This window comes from Penicillium mononematosum (genome assembly GCF_028829835.1).
Source record: "Penicillium mononematosum strain IBT 11891 chromosome Unknown utg000005l:1.0-9366267.0:1.0-9372171.0, whole genome shotgun sequence".
Lineage (NCBI taxonomy): Eukaryota > Fungi > Ascomycota > Eurotiomycetes > Eurotiales > Aspergillaceae > Penicillium > Penicillium mononematosum.
In genome coordinates, this window is record NW_026643275.1 from 1,537,969 (window position 1) to 1,565,008 (window position 27,040).

The 27,040-nt window shown below is 48.9% G+C and overlaps 12 protein-coding genes across 12 annotated transcripts; 6 read left to right on the forward strand and 6 right to left on the reverse strand.

The window, feature by feature from the left end:
* Positions 1 to 117: 117 nt before the first annotated feature.
* N7519_008680 (uncharacterized protein) lies at positions 118 to 2,997 on the reverse strand (the record flags this gene model as incomplete). The annotated part of the gene is made up of 13 exons (XM_057295455.1): positions 118 to 196; positions 256 to 684; positions 743 to 860; positions 926 to 1,008; positions 1,059 to 1,099; positions 1,155 to 1,230; positions 1,291 to 1,332; positions 1,385 to 1,414; positions 1,471 to 1,527; positions 1,575 to 1,627; positions 1,677 to 1,811; positions 2,170 to 2,400; positions 2,449 to 2,997. 13 exons carry the CDS (start codon positions 2,995 to 2,997, stop codon positions 118 to 120), a joined length of 1,923 nt encoding a protein of 640 aa, XP_057143337.1.
* A 246-nt stretch (positions 2,998 to 3,243) lies between these two features.
* N7519_008681 (uncharacterized protein) lies at positions 3,244 to 5,500 on the reverse strand (the record flags this gene model as incomplete). Its single annotated transcript, XM_057295456.1, has 5 exons — positions 3,244 to 3,576; positions 3,635 to 4,058; positions 4,107 to 4,257; positions 4,313 to 4,995; positions 5,043 to 5,500. 5 exons carry the CDS (start codon positions 5,498 to 5,500, stop codon positions 3,244 to 3,246), a joined length of 2,049 nt encoding a protein of 682 aa, XP_057143338.1.
* A 1,327-nt stretch (positions 5,501 to 6,827) lies between these two features.
* N7519_008682 (uncharacterized protein) lies at positions 6,828 to 7,061 on the reverse strand (the record flags this gene model as incomplete). The annotated part of the gene is made up of 1 exon (XM_057295457.1): positions 6,828 to 7,061. One exon carries the CDS (start codon positions 7,059 to 7,061, stop codon positions 6,828 to 6,830), a length of 234 nt encoding a protein of 77 aa, XP_057143339.1.
* Positions 7,062 to 7,188: 127 nt separating this feature from the next.
* N7519_008683 (uncharacterized protein) lies at positions 7,189 to 9,394 on the forward strand (the record flags this gene model as incomplete). The annotated part of the gene is made up of 12 exons (XM_057295458.1): positions 7,189 to 7,303; positions 7,356 to 7,436; positions 7,486 to 7,536; positions 7,592 to 7,768; positions 7,820 to 8,008; positions 8,055 to 8,242; positions 8,300 to 8,323; positions 8,384 to 8,411; positions 8,471 to 8,683; positions 8,735 to 8,924; positions 8,981 to 9,165; positions 9,231 to 9,394. 12 exons carry the CDS (start codon positions 7,189 to 7,191, stop codon positions 9,392 to 9,394), a joined length of 1,605 nt encoding a protein of 534 aa, XP_057143340.1.
* A 2,240-nt stretch (positions 9,395 to 11,634) lies between these two features.
* On the reverse strand, positions 11,635 to 12,335 carry N7519_008684 (GNAT family N-acetyltransferase; the record flags this gene model as incomplete). Its single annotated transcript, XM_057295459.1, has 2 exons — positions 11,635 to 11,689; positions 11,749 to 12,335. 2 exons carry the CDS (start codon positions 12,333 to 12,335, stop codon positions 11,635 to 11,637), a joined length of 642 nt encoding a protein of 213 aa, XP_057143341.1.
* Positions 12,336 to 12,786: 451 nt separating this feature from the next.
* N7519_008685 (uncharacterized protein) lies at positions 12,787 to 13,525 on the forward strand (the record flags this gene model as incomplete). The annotated part of the gene is made up of 2 exons (XM_057295460.1): positions 12,787 to 13,203; positions 13,256 to 13,525. The coding sequence occupies 2 exons, from the start codon at positions 12,787 to 12,789 to the stop codon at positions 13,523 to 13,525; spliced, it is 687 nt and encodes a 228-aa protein (XP_057143342.1).
* An 879-nt stretch (positions 13,526 to 14,404) lies between these two features.
* On the forward strand, positions 14,405 to 16,159 carry ergS (the record flags this gene model as incomplete). The annotated part of the gene is made up of 1 exon (XM_057295461.1): positions 14,405 to 16,159. The coding sequence occupies one exon, from the start codon at positions 14,405 to 14,407 to the stop codon at positions 16,157 to 16,159; it is 1,755 nt and encodes a 584-aa protein (XP_057143343.1).
* A 321-nt stretch (positions 16,160 to 16,480) lies between these two features.
* Positions 16,481 to 17,434, reverse strand: N7519_008687 (PX domain-containing protein YPT35; the record flags this gene model as incomplete). Its single annotated transcript, XM_057295462.1, has 5 exons — positions 16,481 to 16,553; positions 16,614 to 16,671; positions 16,735 to 16,829; positions 16,907 to 16,932; positions 17,000 to 17,434. 5 exons carry the CDS (start codon positions 17,432 to 17,434, stop codon positions 16,481 to 16,483), a joined length of 687 nt encoding a protein of 228 aa, XP_057143344.1.
* Positions 17,435 to 18,840: 1,406 nt separating this feature from the next.
* N7519_008688 (uncharacterized protein) lies at positions 18,841 to 19,514 on the forward strand (the record flags this gene model as incomplete). The annotated part of the gene is made up of 3 exons (XM_057295463.1): positions 18,841 to 18,931; positions 19,002 to 19,096; positions 19,149 to 19,514. 3 exons carry the CDS (start codon positions 18,841 to 18,843, stop codon positions 19,512 to 19,514), a joined length of 552 nt encoding a protein of 183 aa, XP_057143345.1.
* Positions 19,515 to 19,938: 424 nt separating this feature from the next.
* Positions 19,939 to 21,163, reverse strand: N7519_008689 (uncharacterized protein; the record flags this gene model as incomplete). Its single annotated transcript, XM_057295464.1, has 5 exons — positions 19,939 to 20,184; positions 20,256 to 20,327; positions 20,400 to 20,497; positions 20,589 to 21,017; positions 21,070 to 21,163. 5 exons carry the CDS (start codon positions 21,161 to 21,163, stop codon positions 19,939 to 19,941), a joined length of 939 nt encoding a protein of 312 aa, XP_057143346.1.
* An 874-nt stretch (positions 21,164 to 22,037) lies between these two features.
* On the forward strand, positions 22,038 to 23,662 carry N7519_008690 (COP9 signalosome complex subunit 1; the record flags this gene model as incomplete). The annotated part of the gene is made up of 3 exons (XM_057295465.1): positions 22,038 to 22,278; positions 22,332 to 22,612; positions 22,664 to 23,662. 3 exons carry the CDS (start codon positions 22,038 to 22,040, stop codon positions 23,660 to 23,662), a joined length of 1,521 nt encoding a protein of 506 aa, XP_057143347.1.
* A 1,704-nt stretch (positions 23,663 to 25,366) lies between these two features.
* On the forward strand, positions 25,367 to 26,950 carry N7519_008691 (class I SAM-dependent methyltransferase; the record flags this gene model as incomplete). Its single annotated transcript, XM_057295466.1, has 2 exons — positions 25,367 to 26,626; positions 26,717 to 26,950. 2 exons carry the CDS (start codon positions 25,367 to 25,369, stop codon positions 26,948 to 26,950), a joined length of 1,494 nt encoding a protein of 497 aa, XP_057143348.1.
* Between the last annotated feature and the right edge of the window lie 90 nt (positions 26,951 to 27,040).

A 27,040-nucleotide genomic window follows, 5' to 3' on the forward strand; every position in this document is an offset into this window, starting at 1 on the left:
ACGTAAAAAAGACATGTCATAGCCTGTGGTGGACATACCCAACAGGACTCGCTATTGCAAAAGGCCACACCATAATCGCAGAAATACAAGTTGTCCGATCAAGACAGCATGGCTAATTTAAACATCAGGCTCGGTCTTGATTGCCAAATTAGCCATTTCCTCCTCCACCGTAGGCTTCCTAGCCCAGACTCGACGACTAAACACGATCAGCAAACCACAACCTCTCAGTACTACTCATACTCATATCAAACTTACCAAAGTTCATAAGCATGTGTGCGAGGATTCCTCAGCTCAGCCCGAACATTTGACAAATACAGCTGAACCTCCTCCTTACTCCAAGGAGAGGGCGCACCAAACTTGGTGAGCAGCCACATAGCCCAACCCTCCAACGCAGCAAGCCAGTGAGCGTATTGAAGCTGCCCAACCTCCTTAAGGACCTTATCTTTTGGCCACGGCCCCAGAGGAATCTTGTATAGCTTTTCTTGCACGTCGACAAAACCAGCCTTCTCCATCGCGCCTCGCATCGTCTCTTGTGTTAGGAGGGAGCGGCCGGCTCGCTCGGAGCAGCCGATGAAATTATCTCCCCATGTGGCTAGAGTGCTGTCTTCTTTTAGGCTGCCGTCGTCGCTGTATACCCGCACGTCTAGTTCGACCTGTTCGATCCAGCCGCCTGGGGTAAGAGCGCTGGATGGTGTGGTGGTTAGATACTGTTGTTCGTTGTAAGTGTGGATATGGGACTCACTCGTAGCACTGCTTGTATAGTTGATCCCATCCCTCGGGTGTGAATGATCCCAGCATTAGACGCATGTGGATGAAGTCGAATGGTTCTCTCCAGGTCCACTCGCGGAGGATATCGTCCACTTCAAATAGGCAGTTGGGTGGCATCCATGTCACGGGTGGGGGGGAAGATGTCGACGCCACGGACAGTTGCTGAAGTTGTTAGAGTGAGATAATAGGGACAAGGATAATTTGGGTTTTGTACCAGACGAATACATATCCGCCATATCACTGGGTCAATGTAAGCAAGATTCCACTGGAGGAAATGGGTGAGGACTCACATAGCCCATGTCCCTTTGCCAGTCCCAATGTCCAGAATATGCTGGAGTTCAGACTTAGCACGAGTTAAGTATCCAAACTTTAGATCGCTGTCTCACCTGGGGAGATTTGCCTATGGGAGCGTGGTGCAGAGGGTTTTCTCTCTCATGGTCTAACACCATAAACATCATATGACTGAATATCACCGATAAGCTGTTTTGGACAGGCCAAATTAAGAAAAGCATGAGTATTTACCCAATCTCAAAAGCCTCGAATTGCTGTTCATCGGAAGGACTCCTGTATAACATGATTAGCCTCGAGTCTCCCAAATTTAAGCGTCGCGACCGACCAATAGTCATCTTCCTTCATAGCCTGGTACCTGCCCATACTATTAGCAAGGGCGGATGTCTTCACTGCTTCAGATAGTTCAATTACCGTCTGCCATTTTCCAGCCGACCCTTCGCGATTGACGAGGAGATAGAAGTAGTTTCCCTGATATGGTTAACAGACAAAACGCCATGGGAAATCATGCAACTCACGACTGAAAGTCTTCAGGTTCCCAGTCCTGGGTCAGAGTGTAGTAGTTGGCATCCTGGAAGTGTGAGATATAATATCAGCAATTGTAAAACTTGATAACTCACAACAACAATTTTTTCCGCCATGATTTCGGTTGGACTAAAAGAGAGAAAAACGTGGCAAGTGGGAATAACAATGGGATTGTCGGGCGCATCCGGCCAATCTAAATGAAACTTATATTCAAACGGCTCAACGGCGTACTTTTGTTAGCGTCAGGGATATTAATGTACATAATATATATCATAGTGGATCTCCTTCCAAATTGGGAAGGGTATGGGCCAAGTGCCAAGTCAAGGGGGATCATCACCCTTGGCAGGTTGCGATAAACAAATGTCACATCTCCTCAACCAATGTTGCATCGCTGATTTTCATAATTCCATTGAAAAGCAACCAAGATCCCATACAAATGAATCGTCGCACCAATCACCACTGAGATGTGGAATATCTGGTGAGATGACCCCCAAATGTCAAAGCTTCCGGGTCTCCACGACTCGGGGGAATGTGTCTGCCTCCAATCAGCATGATCCTGCACCCTCTCGTTTTAGGAAATTGACGCACCGCATAAAATAAAACTCCGATCACGATGACAAGTCCTTCAAGATAGTAATATCGCAATCCGGCTTGTTGATCCAGCTGCTGATAAGGGAAGATGCTAGCAGCGTGGATGATAGGAGCAAATGCCGAAAGTCCCGTTGCCACGAATGTTGATAACCGCAATAATCTCCACCTTTGGCTTTGAAGGCGGGGATGCACCACGACAAATCCGGTCAAGAAGCCCAAAGTGCCAATCTAATAACGTTAGTTCGATGAGGCGACGCAAGGGGGAAGATGACAAACCATGGACCAATAAAGCTTTTGTAGGTGTGGTTCACAATAGAATCCAATGTATATCCCCGAGACGAACGAACCAAGGATCTGGAATACAATAGCAACGTAGTCCAAGCGAACCCATACATCTGCGACATGGACCGAATGGCAAAGAAAGGTATGATATGCAGATGAGATACCGAAACAAAGGACCGAGGTTGTCAAGTAGATATGAAAAACGAGCCGATCGGTCCAGGTAGCGTTCGGAAAGGAAGTCAAGAAATAACCATAGAGAAGCCCGTTGCCCAGGAAAGCTATGGTGGCCGGGACGAGGTGGGAGAAGACATTCACCGTTTCGTTGTGAAGGTAGAGTAGGCTGCTAAGACATCGAGGAATCGATGGCGTCACGGGCCTATAACCTGATCGGATATATGGGTTCTGAGCATACCACGAGGGAACTTCGTCGCGGTTCAGCAGGCGTGGCCCTGAGGGACTTAGTTCCTTGAGGGGTGGGCTGTCACTGCGGTCCGTGCCGCTGGGCGCCCGCTCGGCAGGCGACAACCGTTTGACCGGTGCCATTTCTGAGCATTCGCTTTTACTTTGATGATATCCTGGGGAAATGGAAATTCGCAGGTATAAGACACGATTCTTTTGTGTGATGGTAGAGATCTCTAACCGCTGAACTGGGAAACAACAAGGGCGTTTATACTACACACTAGTCCATATAAAGTCTAGCGCATCACAACACAAGGTGGATGTATGAGATGCAGGTTATGCAGATCACAATATAGTATACATATACAAAACCTTAACAAGACAGATCATCTAATGGGTACTCGAGCGACTACCCTGCCATCTAGCCGAATGTTCATCCTCATCATCAATAACAATAACCATCCACACACCAATTTGACCATTATTCGCCAGCAAAGGCGTACAATGGATCCAGCGATAACGGCCCTGGTTGTTAAACCTGGTCATCCACTTAATACGGGCTGTGACGCTCCGCCCGGCCATCATGGCGTTGACGATATTATCGCGTTTCGCGCCTGTTTCGCCAATGCGGTTTAGGAATGAGGATTGGAGCATGCCTGGGATTCGGAGGGAGGGGGATGTGAAGAGGATGCGGAGGGGGGGGTACGGGCGGACGAGGAGGTACTTTCGGGATTTATGTTACTCTTCTGATACGTAATGGAGTATGGGAAGTTAAACATACTCTTTTGTAGACACCGCTCAAGGATAGACTGGGAGCCGGGCCTGGAGTGGGGTTCTGTGGCCCCCGGGACGGGATGTGGACCTCGCTCTCGGTGTCGGAGTCTTGGAGGAATAGACGGTGGTTGGGATATTTGTTGACGATCGGCTCGAAAAGGGTTCCGCCGTGCTCGCGCACGTTCTGCAGCTCCTGTGGACTGAGGAGTTCGCTAAGTTGTTGGAACTCGCTCTTTGATTCTTTGATTGCTTGGCCCGTCTCTGGATTTCCTTTCTGCATTGGGATATTTTGGAGGGATTCCATATGTGCACCTTCCATTACGAGTCGAGAGACGTCGATCTGGGCGCCGATGAAATAGCGGAGCTTGCCGCGGTTGTCGCATAGCGGATATATTTCAAGGAGGTTCATGAACGGTGAGCCATCGCGGCGGCTGTTTTCCAAGATTAGTTCTGTAATGAAACGAGTTGGGGGCACCTACTAGTTCAGTAAAAGCTCAGAGTGGTATGTCCCGGCTTTGAGGGCTTCCCGAATTCGTCGAACGCTGTTGGGATTCGTTTTCGGACCTTGCAAGAACCGACAGTTTCGTCCTAGGACGTAGTCCATACCATACTGTGTATTGCGGTGGAATTCTAAATGGTGGGTTAGCCAAGCTTGGATCAACAGGTCGAAACAACTGAGACATACCCTCGGAAGCAAAGATAATAGGATTATCTGGCCGCGACGGATCGGTCAGACAGAATACCTCAGCTAGCGCCTCTGCCGTTCCCTGGAACTTATCGGGCAAGGTTCCGCGTACACGCTCCTCGACTAACTTGCCGGCAATGTTGATATAGGTCGAGGTGATGAAAGCAGGTAGTTCCTCAGCAGTCAAAGCGTCCAGCGCTGCCTGCACGCGTTGTTCAAGGGCCGTATTTACAGTCGGGCCAACGGGGTGCTCTGCTGTTTCAATACCGGATGTAGGAACATCAACAGACGAACGCACGAGTGCATTGGCATATTGAATTGCTTTGAGGGATTTGGAAGCGTTTAGGTAGTAGGTCAGTGTTGGCAATGACCCCGGACGTTCCTGGGCGATAAACTCGCGGAAGCGCGCAAAGTAGCGCGGATTGCTCAGAATCGCTAGCATATGCTCTGAGGAGAACATGAGGTCCGCTTGTTGTTCCAGGGTACGCGAGACTCGGTCGCCATCATAGGGAGGGACCAGATCAAAAGATTCTTCCTCATGTTCTTCAATAATAGGATTGAATTGCTCAGAGCCCTCGTCAGTATTCGTCTGCCCAAGAACCGGCAGGTCGTTGGTAAGGATGTTGCGTTGTAACGACCTGTTGGATGCAGACCAGTGGACATCTCTGGGTGAAGTAGGTGATCTGCATAATTAGCGAGGATTTTGGTGATCGGGACTCTTCAGTCTTACGGGAGATAGCCTCCAGGTAGTGCATCTGTAGAGTAGTAGCCTAGTGGCTGGGTTCCAATAGACTGTTGGTCTAGAGATATGGTGCTGAGAGATCGCTGGTCAAAGCTTTGATAGCCTGTTGAGGTTGAGGACTGCCTTCTGTGCCGTGGCAGTGGCTGGCCGGTGGTGTGGTAGCCCAGATCTAGAGTAGCAACTGAGTCTGTGACTGACTCTTGGTCGATGGAAGGCTTGCGACCAAACTTCTCGCCATTATAGATGCTATTAGGGATGCCATTGGTACTGAGTCTGGACATTGACCGCCCTTGCGGCCGCATAGGTGGTCTTCCAATAGCCGGTTGGCCAAACGCAAGTGGTTCATATGCTTGCCCTGGGGAATGCGAGCGTGAGTGATGATGGGCTGAGGCTTTGAATTGCGCGACAAAGTCATCCGGATCAACAATATTGGGCGTAGAAGACATGGCGAAATGTCTCTTGTGAGCACGATTATCTGGAATTGATGGTGGTTCCATGTTGGCTTCACGCTATTTCGGGTCTTTTAAAGAAGGCAGTGAGATCATTTCATGATTAGATACCCCTCGATGCCAGGTGGTTTTTTTCCTCGACACTCGTCCATGGTTCTGGTGAAACGAGGGGACAAATGCCATGCCTCAATCCATAGCAATCGGGAAATGATCGGCGACTTTACAATTTCCAAGTTCAACCTGATTGGTCGATCTGAAGGTCCCTTCCAAGGTTGGCTCTGTAAGATCGCAGTTTCAAAAGAGCTCAATGATGTGACAACCCCTGGATTGGAGATTTGAATCCAATTCTAAAGGAGATCTACACATCCGTCCATGGATGATGTATCTTTCGAGGGGCTCCAAGGTTGTTCCTTTTTTGTGTCGTTGGGGATGCTTTGGAGAATTATGGGGCTGAGTTTGGTCTCACCAATCAGCGCTTGTGAATTGGTTTCTTGTCTTCAAGGAACCCGAACCGGAGATCACGGGGAACTATAATTTCCTGAGGAAACTGGGACTGTCTTATCGTCGATGATATTTTTGATGCTCTCTACAGGGCAAATAGCCTAAGCGAAAACCTATGGATTCATTGTTGGCTAGTTCCCCCTACCTGACAATCTGTCGGGATATTGATGTAGTGTTCAACGAGACTATATCTTAGTGTCTCGTATGAAAGGGTTAACGCAGTATTGCTACTTGTATAATCCGAAGATATAGATTTTAATACATGCACCTCGATATGCAGTTTGCTGACCTGGGCTGGAACACCTATTTCTTCAATCCCTCTCCAGGAAGTCCCCAACGCGAAGGTTGCTAGCAACGACAACCGATGGGCTTCTGTGATGAATATGGACAGCAACTGGAGAGGGAAAATTGTACTGCAATTGCAAAATATATAAGTGTGCTTCGCATGGAATTCCCTGTTATCATACTTCACATATTCTCTTTCTATAGTTCACTTTCGTGTATTCGAACAATATTCTTATATATAGTTGCATAGCACCCAGGTGCAAAACAAATCCCATTCGTTCGCCCCAGAATATTAAATCCTATCTATACCATAAATGTACTATATGCAAACCGAGGAGTCACATTTATGACCTTACAGTCATTTCTCGCGTATTATTCGCTTGGGAGCTGCATCAGTCGTCGATTCTGTCGTTGTCGGGATATGTCGCTGCAGTCTTCTACCAGGGCCTTTTCCGAGGTCCGAACCGGGCAAAATCTCCAAACATGGATAAGACCATCCATTAAGACAAGCATGTCACATCAAGCCCTTAGCGCAAGCTTATACTTTGCCAAGAACAGCCCGGGTCGCAATTGCCTGTGCATAAAGCAGACACGAGAGCAGCTTCCCGCCATCCCCACGTTTTGCACCGGCGAAACTCGCTATCGCCGGTGGGGCGCAACGCGCCTTGGCGGATTCTGCGCGCTGATACGTCGCCTTCCCGGCTATCTTGTCGGTGAACCCGGTGATGCCTTCAGCTTTCCCCGGCTGCGATAAGAGCTGGAAGGTCAACATGCGGAGATAGCATGATCGTACTTATTTAAGACGCCGCGCATATTTATTGCTCGCATGCGCCCCTTTTCTCTTCCTTTTCGTTGACTCTCACTTACTACGGTGAGCACTGTACGATCTTGTGCGCATTATGAGCGACCCGGAAATTATATCTGCCTCTGCGCCGGTCGGGAGTCTTGGGGATCGGAAAAGAACCGAGGTTATCAAGGTGCAGAATGAGGACGAGCTGCGGTTGGCCCAGATGGGTAGGTTTCCGATTCCGTGCGATTGTGAGGTGCAATATTGACCGCAGCACAGGGCATAAACAGGAGTTGGAGCGACATTTCTCGCTTTGGAGTTTGATTGGACTGGCGGCGAATTGTACTATTTCATGGACTGGTCAGTTGAGATCATCCAATTGACCAGCACTCGACTCATCAATTCACAGGTCTCGGCTTGGGCTTAATAACTGCAATTAATGCAGGCGGTCCCGGCGCCCGTGAGTTTTCATTCCATAACGATCGCAAGGAAGCCAGCAAATGACCGGGCTCTAGTGATATATGGCTTCATCCTCGTTTTCATCCTTCAATCTTTCGTCGGCGCTTCACTCGCAGAATTTGTATCCGCATACCCCACGGAAGGAGGAATGTACCATTGGATTGCCGCCATTGCTCCGAAACGATATAACAGCTTGCTCAGCTTTGCCACTGGGTGGTGCACTGTATTCGGATGTGGGTTGCCCCAACCATGAAGAGACTTGATATGAAGCTGATGAAGCCTAGGGATCTTTACAACTGCATCGACCAATTTGATTTATGCCACGGCGGCCATGGCCCTAATTGCCCTTTACCATGATGGACTGGTAGTTCAGCCATGGATGACCTTCGTCGCATATCAGATCCTCAATATCGTGACTGCAGGCGTGGTAATGTTCGGCAATCGGTTTATTCCTATAATCAATAAGTTTTCATGTAGGTCAGCTCATCTTCCTGTGGTTCAATAATTGACAAGTGTCAGTGGTCTACCTGCAATTGGCCTGGTTTATTACCATGGTTGTCGTGGCCGCCAAAGCCCCGGTTCATAATGACAGCAAGTTCGTGTTTCGCACCTGGATCAATAACACTGGCTGGGACAACAACGTTATCTGCTTTATCACCGGATTAGTCAATCCAATGTACTCACTTGGAGGTTTGGATGGGATTTCGGTAAGTTGTACCCATTGTCAAAGTGCCCGGTGAATGGAGCCGCTGACCGTACGATAGCACATCACAGAAGAAATGCCCAATGTAGGTTGAGATATATCATGCACAAAATTCCTGTGTACTATGCTAACCAATCTCCTATAGCCCGGGAGGAATGCCCCTTTGGGTCTAGGTTAGTTAGGTGGTAGTGTTGATTGCCTCGATAACCCGGCTAACTGTATACATTAATAGCTATCACCCTGTCAATTGCGTTCGTGACCGGCCTATCATATCTGCTCAGCCTGATGTTTTCAGTCCAAGACTATGGCAGCTTGGCTGACACGCATACTGGACTTCCTCTTGCCGAGCTCTTCTGGCAGACAACCTCTACGAGAGGTGGAGCCTTCGGGCTGGTGTTCATGGTGTGGGTTGCCCTTGGGCCCTGCGTCATCGGTTCGCAGCTGAGTAAGTTGTGTGTGTTGGTCCTCAAGGTAAACCCGGTTCTGACTTCAATAGGTACTGGGCGAGTATTCTGGGCCTTTGCCCGTGACGAAGGTCTTCCTTTGTCGAAGATATGGGCTCGGGTCAACCCTAAGCTGGGCTCGCCATTCAATGCCCAACTCTGTGTTGCCGTGATTGTCGGACTTCTTGGATGTATATATTTGGGATCTAGCACGGCGTTCAATGCAATGATGAGCTCTGCGGTGTAGGTACTCCACGTACTCCGAACTTGACAAAGGGTTAATACTGACATGGATATAGGACAATCAACAACTTTGCCTACCTTGTGCCCATTCTGACAAATGTCCTCTTATTCCGTCGGACCATGCACCGTGGCCCATTCTTCATGGGTCAGACGGTTGGAATGAGTGTGAACATCATCGCTGTGGCGTGGCTGGTGTTCGCCATTGTATTCTTCTCGTTCCCATATCAGATGCCTGTGACTGGTATGTGCTACAATTTTCATGATTTTTTAGTATTTTGCCGAACGTATGTGTTAACCATCATGCAGTATCAAATATGAACTATACCTGTGTTGTTGTAGGCGGATTCTTGACCATTGAGCTTGCTTGGTGGCTTTTTGCTGGAAAGAGATATTCTGCGACTGTACAGCGAGCCAGGGAAGAAGGAACCAGTGAGACAGTAGTTATTGCTGATGGGAAATCCGATGAGTGAAGTTTGAATGTAGTAAGCGAGTGTCGAGTCAGGTGTCACTTCCTGAGATCGTCCTTTAATACATCGCGTCTTCCACTCAGATAATTTATCACATTTTCTTATGTTTCCTTTCATGCGTATCATCCTTTGATTCAAACGCCATCATGTTTCTCTTTCATCATATCTTAAACTCTAGCCATTGCCTGGTTAGACAATCACTCGCGATCATCGATGCGCCTAAAGAGGGCCAGCCGTTCATCTAAAGAGCAGGAGTGGAGTCAAGAACGTGCGTCACGCACGCATTCGAGTCGATTGTTGGAACTTTCCATTCCACGGCGAAGACAAGCAGACGAACTTCCACCATTCAAATACATTGCTAGCACAATGCTAAGAAGTTGACCCAAAGTTGGGACCTCAAATGCTGGAAACCTGATATCCAAGTCATCCCCAGAAATCTCATCCAGCTCGCTGTCACTAGTCACCATTTTCCACAACTCACCGCAGACCACGTCTACTACGAAAACTGGTTGATGCATCCATGAGCTCAAGGCGGAGATGCCATACTTGTGTCACCACAACAACTATCAGGTTGGGGACACCCATGCTACAGTTGGCATAATGACATACAATGAGTTTGGTGCTATCGTGGATTATATCCCTGATACCCTCCACAAATCGAATACAGGTGGCCCGCTACCCTACATTCGCCTCTCCACATCTTCGCTTCTGATTTCATTTACTCTGGACTGAGTGAGGGAAACCTCTTCTGAACCTTTCGGTATGTGTTATTCTCACTTTGGATTTACTCTCTTCTTACTTTAAATGCCTGAGGGTTTCTGTGCGGGACTGGACTGAAGCTAGTCTTGCCTCTCTTGAGCTTTTTGTTGCTCAATGCTTTGCTGAAACGTACGACGGCAAGAATTGTCAACATTGCAACAATTTGCACAACCCCTGTGAAACGGTACGTTTCCAAGACCTCTTCTGTCCCTTTTTGTTGGTGATTCGTACTAACGACACTTAGGTTCCTGAGGGAATCGAAGGAAATCGTTATGAGCTCCTCGCTTGCTTTTCCTGGGCCCGTGAATTCTGGGCCAACTCTGACAATGGTTATGGCCTTATCCCTGGGGCTAGTGTAGCAGGTCGGCTCTACGTCATACTATCACGAGCGGTTTTTCCTTGGTGCATCATTCACAGAATACAATACTAGACCTCCCCTGAGCGGGAAATGGGGGCTACTATTAAAGAAACCCCGCTACAAACTACTGGCTTGGGAAACATCTAAGAGGGTGGTCTTTCAAGAGGACCCGAATCCATGAGGACCACCGAACGAAAACAACCATTTGGCAACTGCTTCAAAGTATCTCCATCCGTTCACTTACTACAGCAAGTTGAATTATCCTTGACGGGTTCCTTAACCCTCGCTAACACCAGATTTCATTACAGATACGGCGGCAGTAACACAGACATTCCCCAAGACCTATATTAATACCTCAACACGATCCGAACAAACCCCACTTGATGTGGTCCTAAGGCACGTTCCATTTACTTGGGTTCGAAAGGCCTCTACATACATGATTCCCACCTCCACCACCAAGAGAAGGAGAAGGGGATGGACGCAGAGTGGACACGGTATCCCAGCCAAGAAAAACGCGAAAACGGGATTCTAGCGTTTTTCTAGATGGGCGAAAGAAGAATCGCTATCTCCAGGAATGGGTTTGACAAGTAAACCAAGTCAAAACAAGCCCACAGGACATCTCTTACAAGGATATAATGGGAAGGCGAGTATATGTATCGTGATAGCTCTGATATCACCGAGGAGGAGTGAGTGAACTACCATGGTGTGCTTGATTCATACCGTAGTCGCCGCCTTCGTGTGGACCAGGAGAAGGCCACTGTTTGGTTCGCGGGAGAAATGAAGCAGTGTTCTTCTAACTCTCATCCACACCTACATTGATTGAATTCCACGCGTAATTGCTGTTTTAACTCCATGTCTCTTATCTAGTCGTATATGGGCGTAGTACCTGTCTTTATTCTTGTCTTGCAACGTCGATTCGATTCCGAGCTAGGCAAGGGGATAGGGTTTGCCATGGTGATCTAGCCGTGACATGGAGAAGCTACGCCAACCACCCGGGCATGTTCCATTCATTTGTAATGTCTGAGAGAATTGCCTAGCCTGGTCCTTGAATACGAACATTCACTCTTCATCTCTGTCCAAGGTGTTTAGGTTGTCATTGATTCAGATAATGCTCACTGACTCCAAGTCAATTACCATCCGTTTGCTCAGGCATTGTCCATTGAAGATACACAGTATCAATCCTAGAAAAGGCTATCAGCTGGACAAATCCATCAGTCAAAATATATAACAAGCGACTCACCAATGACCCATCTTTCGCCCAACGTTCTCCAATTGCCCTTTCTCGACAAATCCCCATTTCATGTACCATTTCCTCAGTCTCTCCCCGTCAGTTGGAGCCTCAGTGTCATAAGGTATGATCGCAATGATATTCTGAACAAGAGAAGTCTTCATGACACCCATAGAGCTACCAAATCCAATCCGTGGGATATCGCCCACTCTTTCCTCGCAGCGGTGCTCAACTTCACCCTCCTGCACCAAACGCAAGAGCTTTCTAAGAATAATGGTTCCATAGCCAAACTGCTGCTGGTCATAGCGCATGAAGATTGACAGCTCCACAGTCGGTGCATAGGACAGCAGATGACCACGGAAAGGGGACAAATAAGCGTAGCCAAGAATTAAATCTGCTCCGTCTGGTGTCTTCCGCGTGTCAGACACAATGACATAGAATGGGAGGTTTCTTCTCATCAGATCCCGAAGGATGTCTTCATAGTGGGATATCGGTGGTGGGGTAGTCGCGAAAGTGGAACAGCTGTTAACAATGTACCAGTGGTTGATATCCCGAACTTGTGGGATATCAGCCAGGGTGGCGGGGCGGTTTGTGATCATTTTGCTTTTTATTGTAAAAATACAGGAATATAAACAGTGAAGGTGAATGTTCGAAAAGAAGGGACGTCAGCCTAGCGTGAGTGGGCAGACATGTCGAAACCAATGCGGGATGTCAATTTCCTAAATGGGGTTAGTGCATAAATGGGTACGCTAGCCGTTCTCAGTTTAGCGTTAAAGCGAACACGCCAATCAGGAGTATAGGAACAATAAAGGGAAACATCGTCTCCCAACAGAGGTGACAACCCATCTTAGCTTTGTAAATACCGGGGAAAAGGGTATGATGCGATGAATATGCGTCCCTGGGGTCTCGCTGCCCCTCGGCGTTTGCCTCGTTTGATTGAGTCCCCGTATTTTCAAGTCGCGCTTTTGTTGCGCTCCTCCTTCCTCGTCGTTCTTCTTCCTCGTCGCTCATTTCTGAACCTGCAATTTGCTCAGGTCGCTGTTTACCATCATGGCTGACAACCGTGCTACTCCTGAGCCTGAAGGCAATGGCCTAAATGGCAACAAAGAAAATGGGGATAACAGCCCTCCCTATGCTCCCCTGGAGACCCTCGCTGCGATCGCCGTGGCTGCCGCCGGTCCCTCTACCGCACCCGCCGCCGCGCCCACTATCGAGACCGACGAACCCACTGTTGAGATGGTGGAGGACATAGGTGCCACCACTGCCGGAAACACTGGCGGCAACACTGGCGAGTCCGTCCAACCTGCGCCTCCCCACGCCTCCGCGTCAGGCCACGGACCACCAACCAGCGCTGCACTAGCCTATCTTCAACGCGACCTCATTCGCTCCCGTATGACCCATCGCCTGTCACCTTACCTGGCCGAGACTCCGAACCAGTTTCTTGGACAAGTTTGGATCAACCACATTGTCAGTACTGAACGTCTGTTCCTATACATACTGACATGCTAATGAGATTTAGGATTCCCTTCTAGGCGTGCGCACCCAGAATCAAACTGACGAGATGCGGTATTGCGTTGAGCAGGCCGACAGGGTCGTCCACTTGGCCAACGATATCTTGCGCCAGCAGAGGGAACTTTTGGCGGAAGTGAGACGTATTGTTACTGGGGGATATCACAGTGGAGATGAGTCCAACGAGCACAGTGAGGTCGATGAGTTTGGCGATGAGGCTGAGGGTGATGGTGACGGTGATGGAACTGCTGCCAACGGACGCAGTGCCGCAAATGAGTAGTCTCCTTTGCCCCCTTCTGTGTTTCTCTGGCCAACTTTATCAGGTTTTGAGATGATATCTTATCATTGAATGCTTGTGCCATCAAGACATACTTTGCGCTTTTATGTACGGCCCATTTTCAGGCCTTGAACTTGACAATACCCAGCATTTGTTCTTGAACTGACTCCATTTTTATTTCGTATTGTCTATGATTCAGTTAGGGACATTTAGCGAGCTTCCATTGTTTGTATATTGGTAATCAGAGAAAGTTTTCTGTATTCCTGGATATACCAACATCTTGTTTGTTTCCTGGGTGTGTGATATTATCACTGATATGTCCTGTAGATGAATTCAGCCTAAGGTGAGGGGTGAAGGCAGAAGAGGGTGATGAACTTTTGATTAAAGTGCAACACAAATAAGCACGTGCCTTTCTTCATAGGCCATGTAGGGTAAAACAATACCAGTATCAATCATCTTCTCTTCTGTTCACCTCTCCGCTTCAAGCTTTCCTGTGGCGTCAAAAGTTTCCATCATAGCATTGTGATAGGAAGAACCAAGGACCTACAGGGCTGAGATCAGCCCATTCCTGCATGGCGATTGGTGAAATCGATCTATACCCCTGGGTACAGGACCAGGTAACATTGGAGCCTACCAAAGTGTGAAAATGCCTCTGCCTAATAGGGTTGTACCTGCTGGAAGTACACCCGCGGTGCCCGCGGGCACCGCCAGGCAAGTGCAATGTCATACTTCGCTGGTTCTCGCTGTTTTCGATTTCCCCAACGAATCTGTCATGGTTTACTCCATGCAGACGTGTTTGTTTGTTTTTGTTCTGATTCTTGTTTCTCATCTATCCTGCTCCTTCATTAGATTGCCAATACCGAACACGTCTCTATCATCATCATGACCGCAGCTACGGAATCCCACGAGTCAACCGCAACATCTAAAAAGAAGCGATCACGCTGCGGACGCAAAGGGAGCACACCGGGTCCTGTCGAATTGAAACCGAAGAAGACCTTGTTTGTGGATGAGATTGGAGGTTCCTTGATTGATCAGTACTATGAGACGGCCAAGCGCAATGGGGATGACGCCAATTCTGGTATCTCGTCGGTTTCCCTCATGGATCACTTGCGCAGCAACGCAGCACATGCCGCCTCTTCCTGTTCGAGTTCAGCAAGTTTCCATACCATACCCAATTCCAGCCCGGCGACGAGCGTGAACAGTCATGAACCCGTTGTTGCTCACCCACAAGTACTAGCCAAAACCAATGTCCTCCACCCAGCCACCGATTCCTTCGACGCGAAAACAGAAGGCCGTGACCCAGACGCTGTATTCAGACTCGATGATTTCAAAACAATGACGTCCATTCATCAAATAGCTGCCCTTCATGGCAAAGTCGCTCACATGGGAATCCTTGATCACAGCTACCGATTCTTCGTGAACGAATCAAGAACAGCAGCCTTATCATTTAAGGTCCAGAATGGGGTTGCAGTCATCGGTGGAGATCCATTATGCAACAAGGACGAAATTTCCGAGCTCCTGTCTGAATTTGCCGCGTACCGACAACGGCATCACTTGAGCATAGCATTCATGGGTGCCAGCGAGTCCTTCCTCAAAGACTACGCCAAACCAAACAGCTGGACAACGATCCGATTTGCCACAGAGCGGGTGCTCAACCCCCAGACAAATGATGTGGTACTCGAGAACAACGGTAGACGCATCTTGACCAAGAGCCGTCAGCTCACGAACAAAAGCAAAGGCGGCATCACCATGGGGGTCTACGCCCCTACCGTGCACGGCATAAACCAGGAACTACAAACCAACCTAATCACCATCTACGATGCTTGGCGCGCCGAGCGCAACGCCTCGGCTAGCCCACAAGCGTTCATAACCGTCTACGACCCCTTTGCTGTCCCTGACCTGATGACATTCATATACACTCGCACCCCCGACGGAACAATCAACGGTTTCGCAGCTCTTCGTCGCCTGGGCTCCGGCGGCTACCATGTCGACCCATGCATCGCAGCCCCAGGCAGCGTGAATGGAATTAGCGACCTTCTTCTCATCATGGCAATGGCGCTCCTTCGACGCGCCGGTGTCTCATACCTCGGCCTCGGCGTCGAACCGCTCCAATCACTCACCCGTGAGGATGTCAGTGGTATGCCGTGGCCCTGTAAGAAACTTACACGCGGCTTGTACGGCCATACATTCCACCGTCTGCCTATCGGCGGCAAGAAGGCGTACCATGACAAATTCCATCCGGACCCCACTCAAGACTCGGGTCTTTATCTTGTTTTCCCATCTGGCGTACCCAGTCCCCGACATGTCCTTGCTATGACGCACATGGCTAATATCAGTTTGCGGAAGATATTCCGGGCTGATATTGAGGCTTTCGTGTTGGCTCGCAAGTTGAAAGCTGGTGGTAAGAAGGGAGGTTCCGCTGATCAGACCCCTAAGGGTAAGAGGCTTGAGGAGGAGGTTCTTGTATTTCTATTCGCCCTGTGTGCGTTAAGACATTTCTTTCCGAGGTTTTCTTTTGTTGCTATTTCAGCGATCCTGAACACTACATCATACTCGAGGCGTTCTGTTCCAACTGCTTGGCCTGGTGTTTTGCTGGGATCTTTGTACCGTAGTGGCGTCATTGTTTGGTTCTCTTGAAAAATCACATGTGCGATTATATGTGGACCTTTCTCCTGGATTATATTAAACCAGTCCCTCGTATCTGGCGTTTGCTGGGTAGGTCGCCATGGTTATGTAGATTGTGTTCTTTTCTGTATGGCAAAGTCTCACTTGATGAATTGGAATAGTCGAAAGAGACATCTCCAGTGTTGAGGAATTGTAGGACCTCATATTCGAGTTTGTTTTCAACCACAGTATCATTTCAAAATGTAAATCATGATGTACAAGACAATGCAAAATGCGATTCCTAGACGCCCAGCCATATAACCAATCCCACATCACCCGGTAAAGAAAATTCAATTAGCAGACTCGACCGAAGAGGAAGTCTTTGACAATAGGAGAGCCCGAGAACTCCGGGTTCAAAAGGACACAGCTGGAGGATGTGAGCAATAGGTCAAGACAATTAATCAGAGAGGCGTGATGGGATACTGACTTCAGGAAATACTCCAACCCCACACGCCTTGATTCCAGGAACTTTGGTCGGAATTTGTCTGTCATGATAATGGACATTAGCTACTTGCATGGCAATATAGAAGGGAAGCACAAAAACATACAGATAACACTCTTCGGCGGCAACGCAGGCAACGCATTCCTTGCATGCGGGAACGAATCAACCAGCCGCTGGCGCAGGTCATCGAACTCGGAGTATCTATAGCAAGTCCAAGAATCAGCCAAACATCCTCTGGAGCCAAGACAGGGACGGGAAAAGGGAAATAAGCAACACACCTCATCCGAACAACAATCGGTCCACCCTATATAGAAACAACCAAAATTAGAAAAGCCATTCCAACCGCATTCCCTCCAAGATCCAAAACTCACATCAAGCGTCTGAACCGTACAATTCCACACAACATACGACCCAACCCCCGTCATACCGCGCACAATAACATGATCATCAATAGCAACGCTACTAGCCCAGAGCCCACGACTCGTCTCCGAGTTCGGGTCGGCAGTATGATCTTCCAGGGTGATACGAGCAGCGCCACGCAGCGACGACTGCGAGACGTGCGAGGGATTGCGCTCGTGTCGGCGCCAGTAAGGGGGCACTACAGCGGAGACGGGCCGGGATGTCGTCGAGGTTGAGGATGCGGAGCTCTGAGGCACGCCATGGTGGTTGTGGTTGTTTGTGGTGGAATTGTCATGGACGTCATCGGTCTCAGGTCGGAGTGCGGGGGTGGGCTGGATATCTGGGTGTGGGGAGGAGGGTTGGTGCGGCTTAGATGCCGGTCCGGCCTCCTCGGGTGCTGGCTCCATCCATTAGATACTCAAGGGATGGCGGGTGTTGGCCTATTTGGTGGGGGATTGGGTTTGTTAGCTTTGCTGTTGAGGTTCATTGTGTTTGGGTGTGGCTCGGTTCGGGCATGCCCCGAGGAGGTCTTCCCCCCATTATGCGGGGTGGCAAGTATAAGTGCTAGGTGCAGGATATCGAGCTATTTTGGACATTGGAGTCGACGCAAGGATGCGGGCTTGGGCGGGGTTGTACAAGCGATCCGAGGTGAGACAGACTAACCTTGGGAAGTGTATGTGGCGAGATAGGGAGAGTGGGAAGTGTGTAGTGTTAGTAGTGTTAGACTTGATAGGGAAATCCAGTTGGAGTCGATTTGAGCGGTCACGGGGCTGGTTCGGGGTTAGTGGCTTAGCTAAGGCTATCTTGGCTACCACCTGGGCAGATATGGATATGCCAGGAAAATGCCCAATAATCGTGTTTTGATTAACATTTTCTTGTATTTCTACATTGAGATCATAGATATGACGGTGAATTTCAAATTTGTCCGCTTTTCCACTTGAACTTGACTCACTCAGAATCTCATCAGACTACTCAAAGCCAAGAAACACACTAATCCAAATACAGTAAGCGTTGCTTGATCGTCCTCTAATCTTTAATTCTCTCCAACTCGGGCTGAGACATGCCACTTTCCTATCTTTGAAAAGCACGATGTCTTTGTGGAGACCGGGTACCGGACAGATGTGACACACAGTGCCCACCTACGACAAACGTCGCTACAATCCGAGACCATCGAGATATTCCCGGATCGACACATCTGAAAGGCAAAACCCCTATAGCGGACCCTTCATCAATAAATCCACACTCACTTTCAAAGCAACGGTCTCGCTACTGAACTCACTTGACAGAGAGTACCTTGACCGTGCCAGAAAATAAAAAATAAAAAATCATTCGATGTAGTAGAACCCCAAGGGTGGCACTAGTGTGTGCCACCATGCAAACCAACTAGTACATTCTATACATAGGCTGTTATAGTCCTGTGATTGCTTTTTTCCCCTTTATGAGCTCCCCAGTCCTCCCTTGCTGGCTACTTTTTCTTTCCTCCTCGAGCTACTTGCACTCCTACGCTACATCTTCGGGAAACAGCCTCTTACTATTGGCTTTAGATCATCGTCTAGCATATCCCTCATTCCTTGTCTTGTTCTCGAAAGAATCTAGGACTTGAAGCTCGTAGGTTCTAAGACATCTCCTAGTTCTATTACACCTTCCCCCTTCATTCCACCTACCCGAGGTAGCTATCACCATCTCTATATCTGGACTCTAGAGCGTGTATCAGACTTCACTTGCATTCTTCAAGGCTAACACTAAAATTTAGTACCTTCCCGCTGCCAATTTCTGACCTCATTCTCAGTAATCACCAAGAGCAACTGACACGATGCTATCCAAGACCATCTTCATCCTCGCTTCGGCTGCCACTCTAGTCAACAGCCAATTCGATCCGACATCAGTTCCCTACGCTACAAGACGTTAGTTGATATCTTATATTCTCCTTCCTATGTGTAGAATCGTCATACTAACATATCTTCCCTCCCTCAGAGGCCTGGTGTAACTCCCAAACATCCGCATGTCCAATCCTCTGCCTACAACTACCAGGAGCCTCGGGCACACCAAAATCAAACACCTGCTCAGCCGTAAGCATTCCTTTAAGGAAAATCAAAGTCCCAACTAACCTCAAATTCCTAGGACACCCTACTCTACGACTGCATATGCAACAATAATGTTATCCCCAATGCCAGCGAATATTCCCAGACAATCCCCTACTACACCTGCACAGAAACCAACAACCAATGTGTCAAAAAATGCAATGGTGACTCCACTTGCCAGAATGACTGCAGAGTAAAGAACCCCTGTGGAGCCCAGGATCCCAAGCGTGTTAATATTACTACTACCGCCAAGCCTACCCCTACTGCATCTGAGACCCCTGTGAATACCCTTGTCGATGGAGCTACTGGCGCTGGTCCGCGCATGGCCTCTGTTAATATGAGCCATGTCTATGGGCTTTGTGTTTTGGTTGGTGGTTTTGTTGCTGGCTTTGCTACTCTCTTGTAGAGTGCAAGGGTATAGGTTTTGGTTGGCTTGCCCTGGGGGTATGATCAAAGGGTTGAGCTGGTTACTCAGATAATGAACCCTGGAGTTGTGGTTGTTCTTGCTTGAGTCGTTACTAATATTGGCTAGTTCTTTGCTTCTTTGTGGGTTTGCATTTTCCGGCTGCATTAGCATTGAGCGTCTGTTTTTCCTTTTTTTTCTTTTCTTAATCGTGAGTTTATGGAGTAATCTATTGCTGGCTGCTCATTCATTACGTCTTGGTTTCGCATTGCCTACATTGGTAGTGAATCTTTCTATGGCATTACTCAATTTTATTTAATTGCATACATAGGTTATTTACGTTCTCGAGTTCCCGGGTACTATATCAAACCCTATTTCTTGGGTTCAATGAGCCACAGGTTCAATTGAGCTCTCATGCTCAAAAAAGCTATATCTTTGCCCGCACCTTTGCACTATCCATGCGCTGCCCTTCATCATCCTGCTCTGCAACCTCCAAAACTGGGAACTTGGCCGGCATAATCCGCCGTGGTGTCGATCCTGGGTTTACAGAGTATTTGGAAAAGTCCGACACTCCACACTTCTCCCGGAGGAAGTCCTCATCTGTATCCAGAAGTCCGTTCACTACTTGGTGCGGGGCACGAAGCATAGCCAGGACAGCCTCTGAGAATATTGTCTATTGCAGCTTGTCAGTATCGAAAAGCCCGGGAAAGGTTGGTAGTATAATATATCATGAAATGGACATACCGGCTTTCTCAAATCCTTTTTGTAGGATGTGTCGGATCCCTTATTATGCTCCGTGGCTGCTGATTCAATCGACTAAAAATTAATGCAGTCAGCAATCCCCTCACAGAAACCAGATCTGGATAAAATCAAGACGCAGGCACATACAGACGCAGGCCAGATACTCGTCACCGCCATTTCATTTCGGCCTTGACGGACAAAGTCCATGGCCAGACCTTTGACCAGGACACTCATTCCAACTTTGCCTACATATAACACATCATCAGCACATATAGTCAAGCACACTATATATCGACTCCAGCCTCCAAAAGCCGCAGCTGAAACATATAAACTCACCCATCGCATAAGCAGTCTTCCCCCTAAAGAACCTCGAATAAATAGGCGGCGAAACAACAATGATGCGCCCTTTCCAGCCCCCCTTCTCAAAGAACGGCAAAGCAGCCTGAACAGTCGCATACAGTCCCTCGGGGTTCACCTGCTGCATAAGCTTAAACCGCTTGAGGGGTATATTCTCCACAGACGACCACCAGATCGCGCCGGAGTTGTACACGAGCACATCAAGCTTCCCGAAGACGCGCACCGTCTCCTCGACAGCATGCTGGATCTGCGCGGCATCGCGCACGTCAACGGCTACCGTTGCCGCGTGCCCGCCCGCTTCGCGGATCTCGCGCTCTACTGTGTTGATGGTGGACTGTGGTGAGTTCGGGTCTGGCGGGAATGGAGTCACTGTTGATGCGTCGGATGTTGTTTTTGCGGATAGCATTACTGGGTTCGGGATTAGTATTTGCAGTCTATACAGGATTGCATGTGGCCGTACCGGCGTAACCGTTCTTTGCTAGGTCGATGGCGATCTGGCGCCCGATCCCGCGTGATGCACCTATTATTAGGGCGACTTGCTGTTTTTGGGACATCCTAAGGGCTTTGGTGAGTCTGTGGTTTGGTTGTGTTGGTGAATGTCGAGTGGGGGTGTCGATTGACGTCCTGGATTAGTGTCGTTATATATTTCGGTTTTTGTGATTACTGGAATGCCGAGCTCTAGCGATTATATATCTGTTTATGCGGCAAACTCAAGGATTATAATCAAGGTGTTCGGGTCGCGGGCAGCTTCTATATAGCCGATAGATTAATTTGATGCTTAATTTCCTGATTACTCAAGTTCCGAGGTACATTTATAGTGCAGGTCCACTCTCTCGGGCTTCGCGGACTTGGTGCCTCAGGCACCGGCATCCATATCTAAGCCCATGATCTTTCTGTAGTCTTCAATGGCTCGATGCTTCCATTACATGCTTCCTAGCGACAAAAAGACTTTACCGGTCGCATATCGAAACTGTCAAGGCGCCCCATTGATATCTACTGTGACAATTTGAGCGATATTTCCGGTTCCCAGGTCGTCTTTTGGCCTGTTGGTTCTTCAGGGGGCTATAGAAGAAGGCATACCAGGCTAAAGTTGTGGGATACTCTCGGTGAATCACAGTTTCTTCTTATCATATTTTCATGCATGTAGGTCTTCATCTTCATCCATCGTTCACCTAGGAATTCTAGATGGCGGTGTGGTAGGCGGTCAGATTCTGCCAGGTAATCAATCACCCATCACAATGATCGATCGACTGACTTGTCATCCACCTCATATTCTTTGCTCTAAACAGCATATTGTTCTTAGCGTTCAAATTGGTTGCTATCTTCCGTCATTAAAACAATCTAGCCTGTTGTTCAAGCTCCAGCCCGTCGAGAATATTTGCCAGTTCCAATTCTGCCCGCAACGCATCATCTGAACAGCCGGGCAAGATGGACACCACGCTTCCAGACGCTTCTGGTCCGTCCCGGGCAGATATGGATACTGCAGCTCTGAAGGCTACTGCAGCTATCACTACCCCCAGAGCAAGGGTACCAGTGAAAGTGGAAGGTATGTTAACCCCCGCGCGGGGCTATCTCCGCATGTTGCTGCTGTGCCCAGATGACGCTGACATGGTTAATGAGGCAGAGCCCCCCAAATTCGATCTTGATACTTACATTGCAAATTACACTGGTGGGTGATGTTCCTTATTTGCATATAGACTTCTTATTCTAATGCATAGCCAGGGCGCACTCGCTACGACCGTCTTTACCTCATCGGCACATGCTCCCCGTTGCTCTCGACAGACGCCCTCAAGGCAGCCATCGCTGAAGCCAAAACCAGCAAAGACGTTTCGAGATATGAGAGGGCGGTGCGCGCGCTGGCGGATGTAGCTCCGACCGATCCTGACGCTACTCTTGACGCTGCCTGGGTGCAGGAAACCAATCGATACGTACAGACTCAGACTGAGCGATTGGAACACGAACTACGGGGATACAAAAACAATTTGATTAAAGAGAGCATCCGGGTAAGGAGTGATAACATACTGTCGAGAAATACGTCACACTAACCTCCGTAGATGGGTCATGAAGATTTGGGCAACCATCATTACGAGACTGGTGACCTGGCTGCTGCGTCCAAGGCTTACTCTCGTATGAGAGACTACTGCACCACCCCGAGCCACATCACTTCCATGCTCTTCAAGATGGTCAACGTCGCTACTGAACGCGGTGACTGGATGTCTGTGCAGTCGAACGTGCACAGACTGCGCAACTCTCAGTCAAAGCCAGAGGACGCAGCCAAAAACCTATCTAAAATCTCAGCCGCTTCAGCTCTGTCACAGATGCACCAAGGCTCATACCTCGAAGCAGCAAACTCTTTCTTGTCCGTCCCACCGGACCTGGGTGACACTTACAATGAAGTCATCACCCCCAACGATGTCGCCGTCTACGGTGGTCTATGTGCTCTCGCCTCTATGAACCGTGACGAGCTGCAGAAAAATGTGCTCGACAGCCAGACTTTCCGCAATTTCCTCGAACTCGAGCCTCATATCCGCCGTGCCATTGCTTTCTTCTGCAACTTCAAATTCCGCCAGTGCCTTGACATTCTCGAAGCTTATCGCCCTGACTACCTACTCGATATTCACCTTCAGCGTCACATCCCCCAATTGTACAAACGTATCCGCACCAAGTCCATTGAGCAGTACATGATTCCTTTCAGCCGTGTCACACTCGACTCCATGGCGAAGATATTTGCCCCCACTGTCGTTGGCGGCGAAGCACATCCCACGGACATTTCCTCGCCGTTTGTGCAAGAGCTGGTCGGTCTTATTCAGGATGGTGTGCTAAACGCTCGGATCGACCTCGAGAAGGGGTTGCTGGTGTCGAACCAGATCGACCTGCGGGCAGAGGTGCAGCGTACCACACTGGAGAGCCTACGCGAATTCAATGAAGAGGCCCATTTGCGGATTCTGCATGCCGCTGTCCTCCAAGCAGGATTAGAGGTGAAGCCGGAAAAGGGAGAAGGACCTGGACTAGGAAAGGGTGGACGGTTTCCTCGAGGCCCGGGTAGGGATTAATTGATGGGGACAAAGCCGACACCTTGACTCCAGCGATCCGGGCGCATGAATGATGACGAATGAGATAATACCCCGATGCTCCAGCTGCGATTGCAACTGCAATGCAGATACTATGTGGCTTACAGAAATCAATTCAACTCTCAATGAGGTATTCCTGCACGTACTCGATGTCTACTTTTAGGCAACCAACATTAGTAAGACCGATGAACAACATGAAACATCGCACAAATTGCGCTCTTTGGAATGGTCACGGGTAGCTGAAAACATATTGTTCTCACCTTGTCCGACCCTCGACAGGATACCAATCCCACCGATTCAATCCGGTTATTAGTCCTCCGTGCAACACGATGACCGGGCCAGTGTGACGCTTCAAGTAAGAAATAAACAGAGCACTTGTGCTAGAGGTCATCCCGTAATACTACAGCTTGTCGATAGAGGTAAAAGCATTCGGAGAAAAGATATAAAGATCAACTAGGGTTCGGCCTCCTGCATGGATAATCTCCTCAAGGGGGAATCGTATGACCGCCTCATCTACCGCCTTACGATATAGAAGGGGTTTGGTTGTCTCTCTTTGTCTCTTTGGCCTACAAATAGTCATTTTTCGTGATATCAACCCTCTACTCTTCATCCTTCATCATCATTCCCACCATCGAGATCCCATATTTATATATATAGTTATCATTAATGACTGGGTTTGTCTAATGGGTAAATCAACTTCAAAACAGCCAACATTCCGGCTTGGACAATCGCCTCCAAAGGAAAATGCCCAAGGCTACTCGCTCAATCCCACGGGTTGTCTCATAACCTGCCGCCCGTGTTGACAACCCGTTGTGCTTAGCACCGCATCCGAAGCTACCTCGTCTGGGCCCATAAACACGAGCTTCGAGATTGCTGAGATGAAAAAAGTTGACCGGTGATGTATCCCCTAATGGGGAGCGAAACGACGGACCGGCATCAGGGTATGTGCATGGTTTTACCGCTCAAAGATGCGAACCAACATCCAACATGCATACAGGGCCTAACTAGTATACCACTTTAGGGATCCACCATGCTCAGTCAACCCACGCTCCTGGACATTGAATGGTGGGGGCATACCTGCTCTGTGCCACGATTGTACTTGCGTGTACGAATCCGAAGGTCTTGAGTACTGCTTTGACCTCTGTAGGGGGAATCAGGCTGTGGCGAGATACCTGGTCTTGTTATACAAATACCCTTTCCATCTCCAATGAAACGGAAACCGTGGAATTATTCATTTAAACGTTGACAGTAATTTTCTGCTGGCAAAAAGCCCGTAATGTGTCGCATCCCCTGTAGATATTAGAATTGGCCATATACTCCGGCACTTTTCCTTTTTGATATTCCTCGTGATACCCTGGAGAAACAGACAATTTCGTGAGAAGTCAAGTTCTTTTGTTTAAATCGACTCTCTATTTAGTCATTTCTTCCCCAATACCTTCCCAAGTAGTTCATTGCACGCTTGGTCAAATATCGTTTACTATACAAATTGGCTCCCCAGGGCTACCTCTTCCCGAAATGATTGACTTCCTTTGTATCTACCCCATATGCTTGGACGACCGGCGACGCAACACGAGAATTGAACTAGGTACCGATATATTGTCCTCTCACACGTACCCGGCTTCGACAGGGAATCCCGATTCTTCCCCAATCTTGTCGAAGTCTGACGACGCGCCAAATTCCACGAAAATGAGTCCAGACATTCCACTTCCGGAGCCTGAGTCAGTGCCTATTCCTTGTATCCCATTAAAACGGACTTTCGATCAAATGGAGTCGGCAATGGAAGAATTTTCCGAGTCCACCAGGCGATTGTCGCCCACTTCTTCAATTCCAGCGCCTATAATTCGTGCCTCTGGAATGCCGGATATACCTGAGCTTCCATTGCTGGACTCTGCGCTTGAAACCGATATCAATCATCAAGAAAGTATACTCCCATCGCCCGGACTAGCCCCAATTCCAGAGGAAAGCTCCGAGGACAGTGACGGCGAGGCCCTAAACCTATTGATACCTGGATCAACAACCTCATTCACCGAAATTGAATCGTCAACTTCACCGCGGGACCTGTCAACACCGCATTCTTTGCCCCCTGATCTAACGAACCCAATAAGCATGTCTGTTGAAGTGGGTCACGATGGTCCTACCCGATCATCCACGGCATCCCTACCTGTAAACTCTTTATCCCCAGACAACGAGGACGATAATGGAGACACATCATCCGCAGCATCAACAACCGATGATTCAGACTCAGTCTTCGATGATGGACAATCGGAAAACACGTCCAGCTATACAGCTTCATTGCTATCCGATGTGAAAAACTACGCTTACGAAAATGGAAGACGCTATCACTCATATCGTGAAGGCCACTATGTCCTTCCCAACGACGAACCAGAACAAGATCGACAAGATCTCCTCCATCACGTCCGGAACCTCGTGCTCAACGGCTGCCTCTTCCGAGCCCCATTGGACAATAATATCCAGCGCGCTCTCGACATTGGTACCGGCACCGGAATCTGGGCCATCGATTTTGCAGACAGCTTCCCCAGTACCGAGGTAACAGGCACCGATCTAAGTCCCATCCAGCCGTCATGGGTCCCACCCAACCTTCGCTTCGTAGTGGACGACGCCGAATCGCAATGGCTGTACAGCCCAAGTCGGCCCTTTGACTTCATCCATGCCCGCGATCTGGGCGGTGCTATTGCCGACTGGCCGCGGCTGATGCGACAGAGCTACGAGCACCTGCGTCCCGGTGGCTGGATTGAGTTGCAGGAGTTTGAGGTCATGCTCAGGTCGGACGATGATTCAATGCGTTTTGCGCCGGCGTTGTGCGAGTTCCTTGACCGACTGACTCAGGCTAGCGAGGCATTTCAGCGACCTATGAATATCGCCGAAGGCCATCGGCAGCGGCTGGTTGAGGCTGGTTTTGAAGATGTGCGAGATGAGGTGTACAAGGTGCGACCATTCCCCTCACCCCGGTATTCTGATTGGGCTTTGCTTTTTGTTTGCCTCTTTCGTCATAACTGACTGTTATGTCTTTTCCAGGTTCCTTCGAGTGTTTGGGCTAGGGATCCCGTGCAAAAGGAGATTGGTCGGTACAACCAATGTTCCCTTCTCATGGCGGTTGAATCCTACTCGCTAGCTCTTTTCACTCGTGTGCTGGGGTGGCCGAACAATGATACTCAGGTTTTCCTAGCGGGTGTGCGCAAAGATCTCAAGAATCCCGCGGTGCATACGTACTGCAAGCTGCATGTCGTCTACGGTCGGAAGCCGTCTTAGTCTCAGTCGAATCGGCAATTTGACTAGGGATCTTTCCGAGGATCCTCGGAGTCAAAAAAAAATATTGTAGATAGATTTGATATGGCTCTA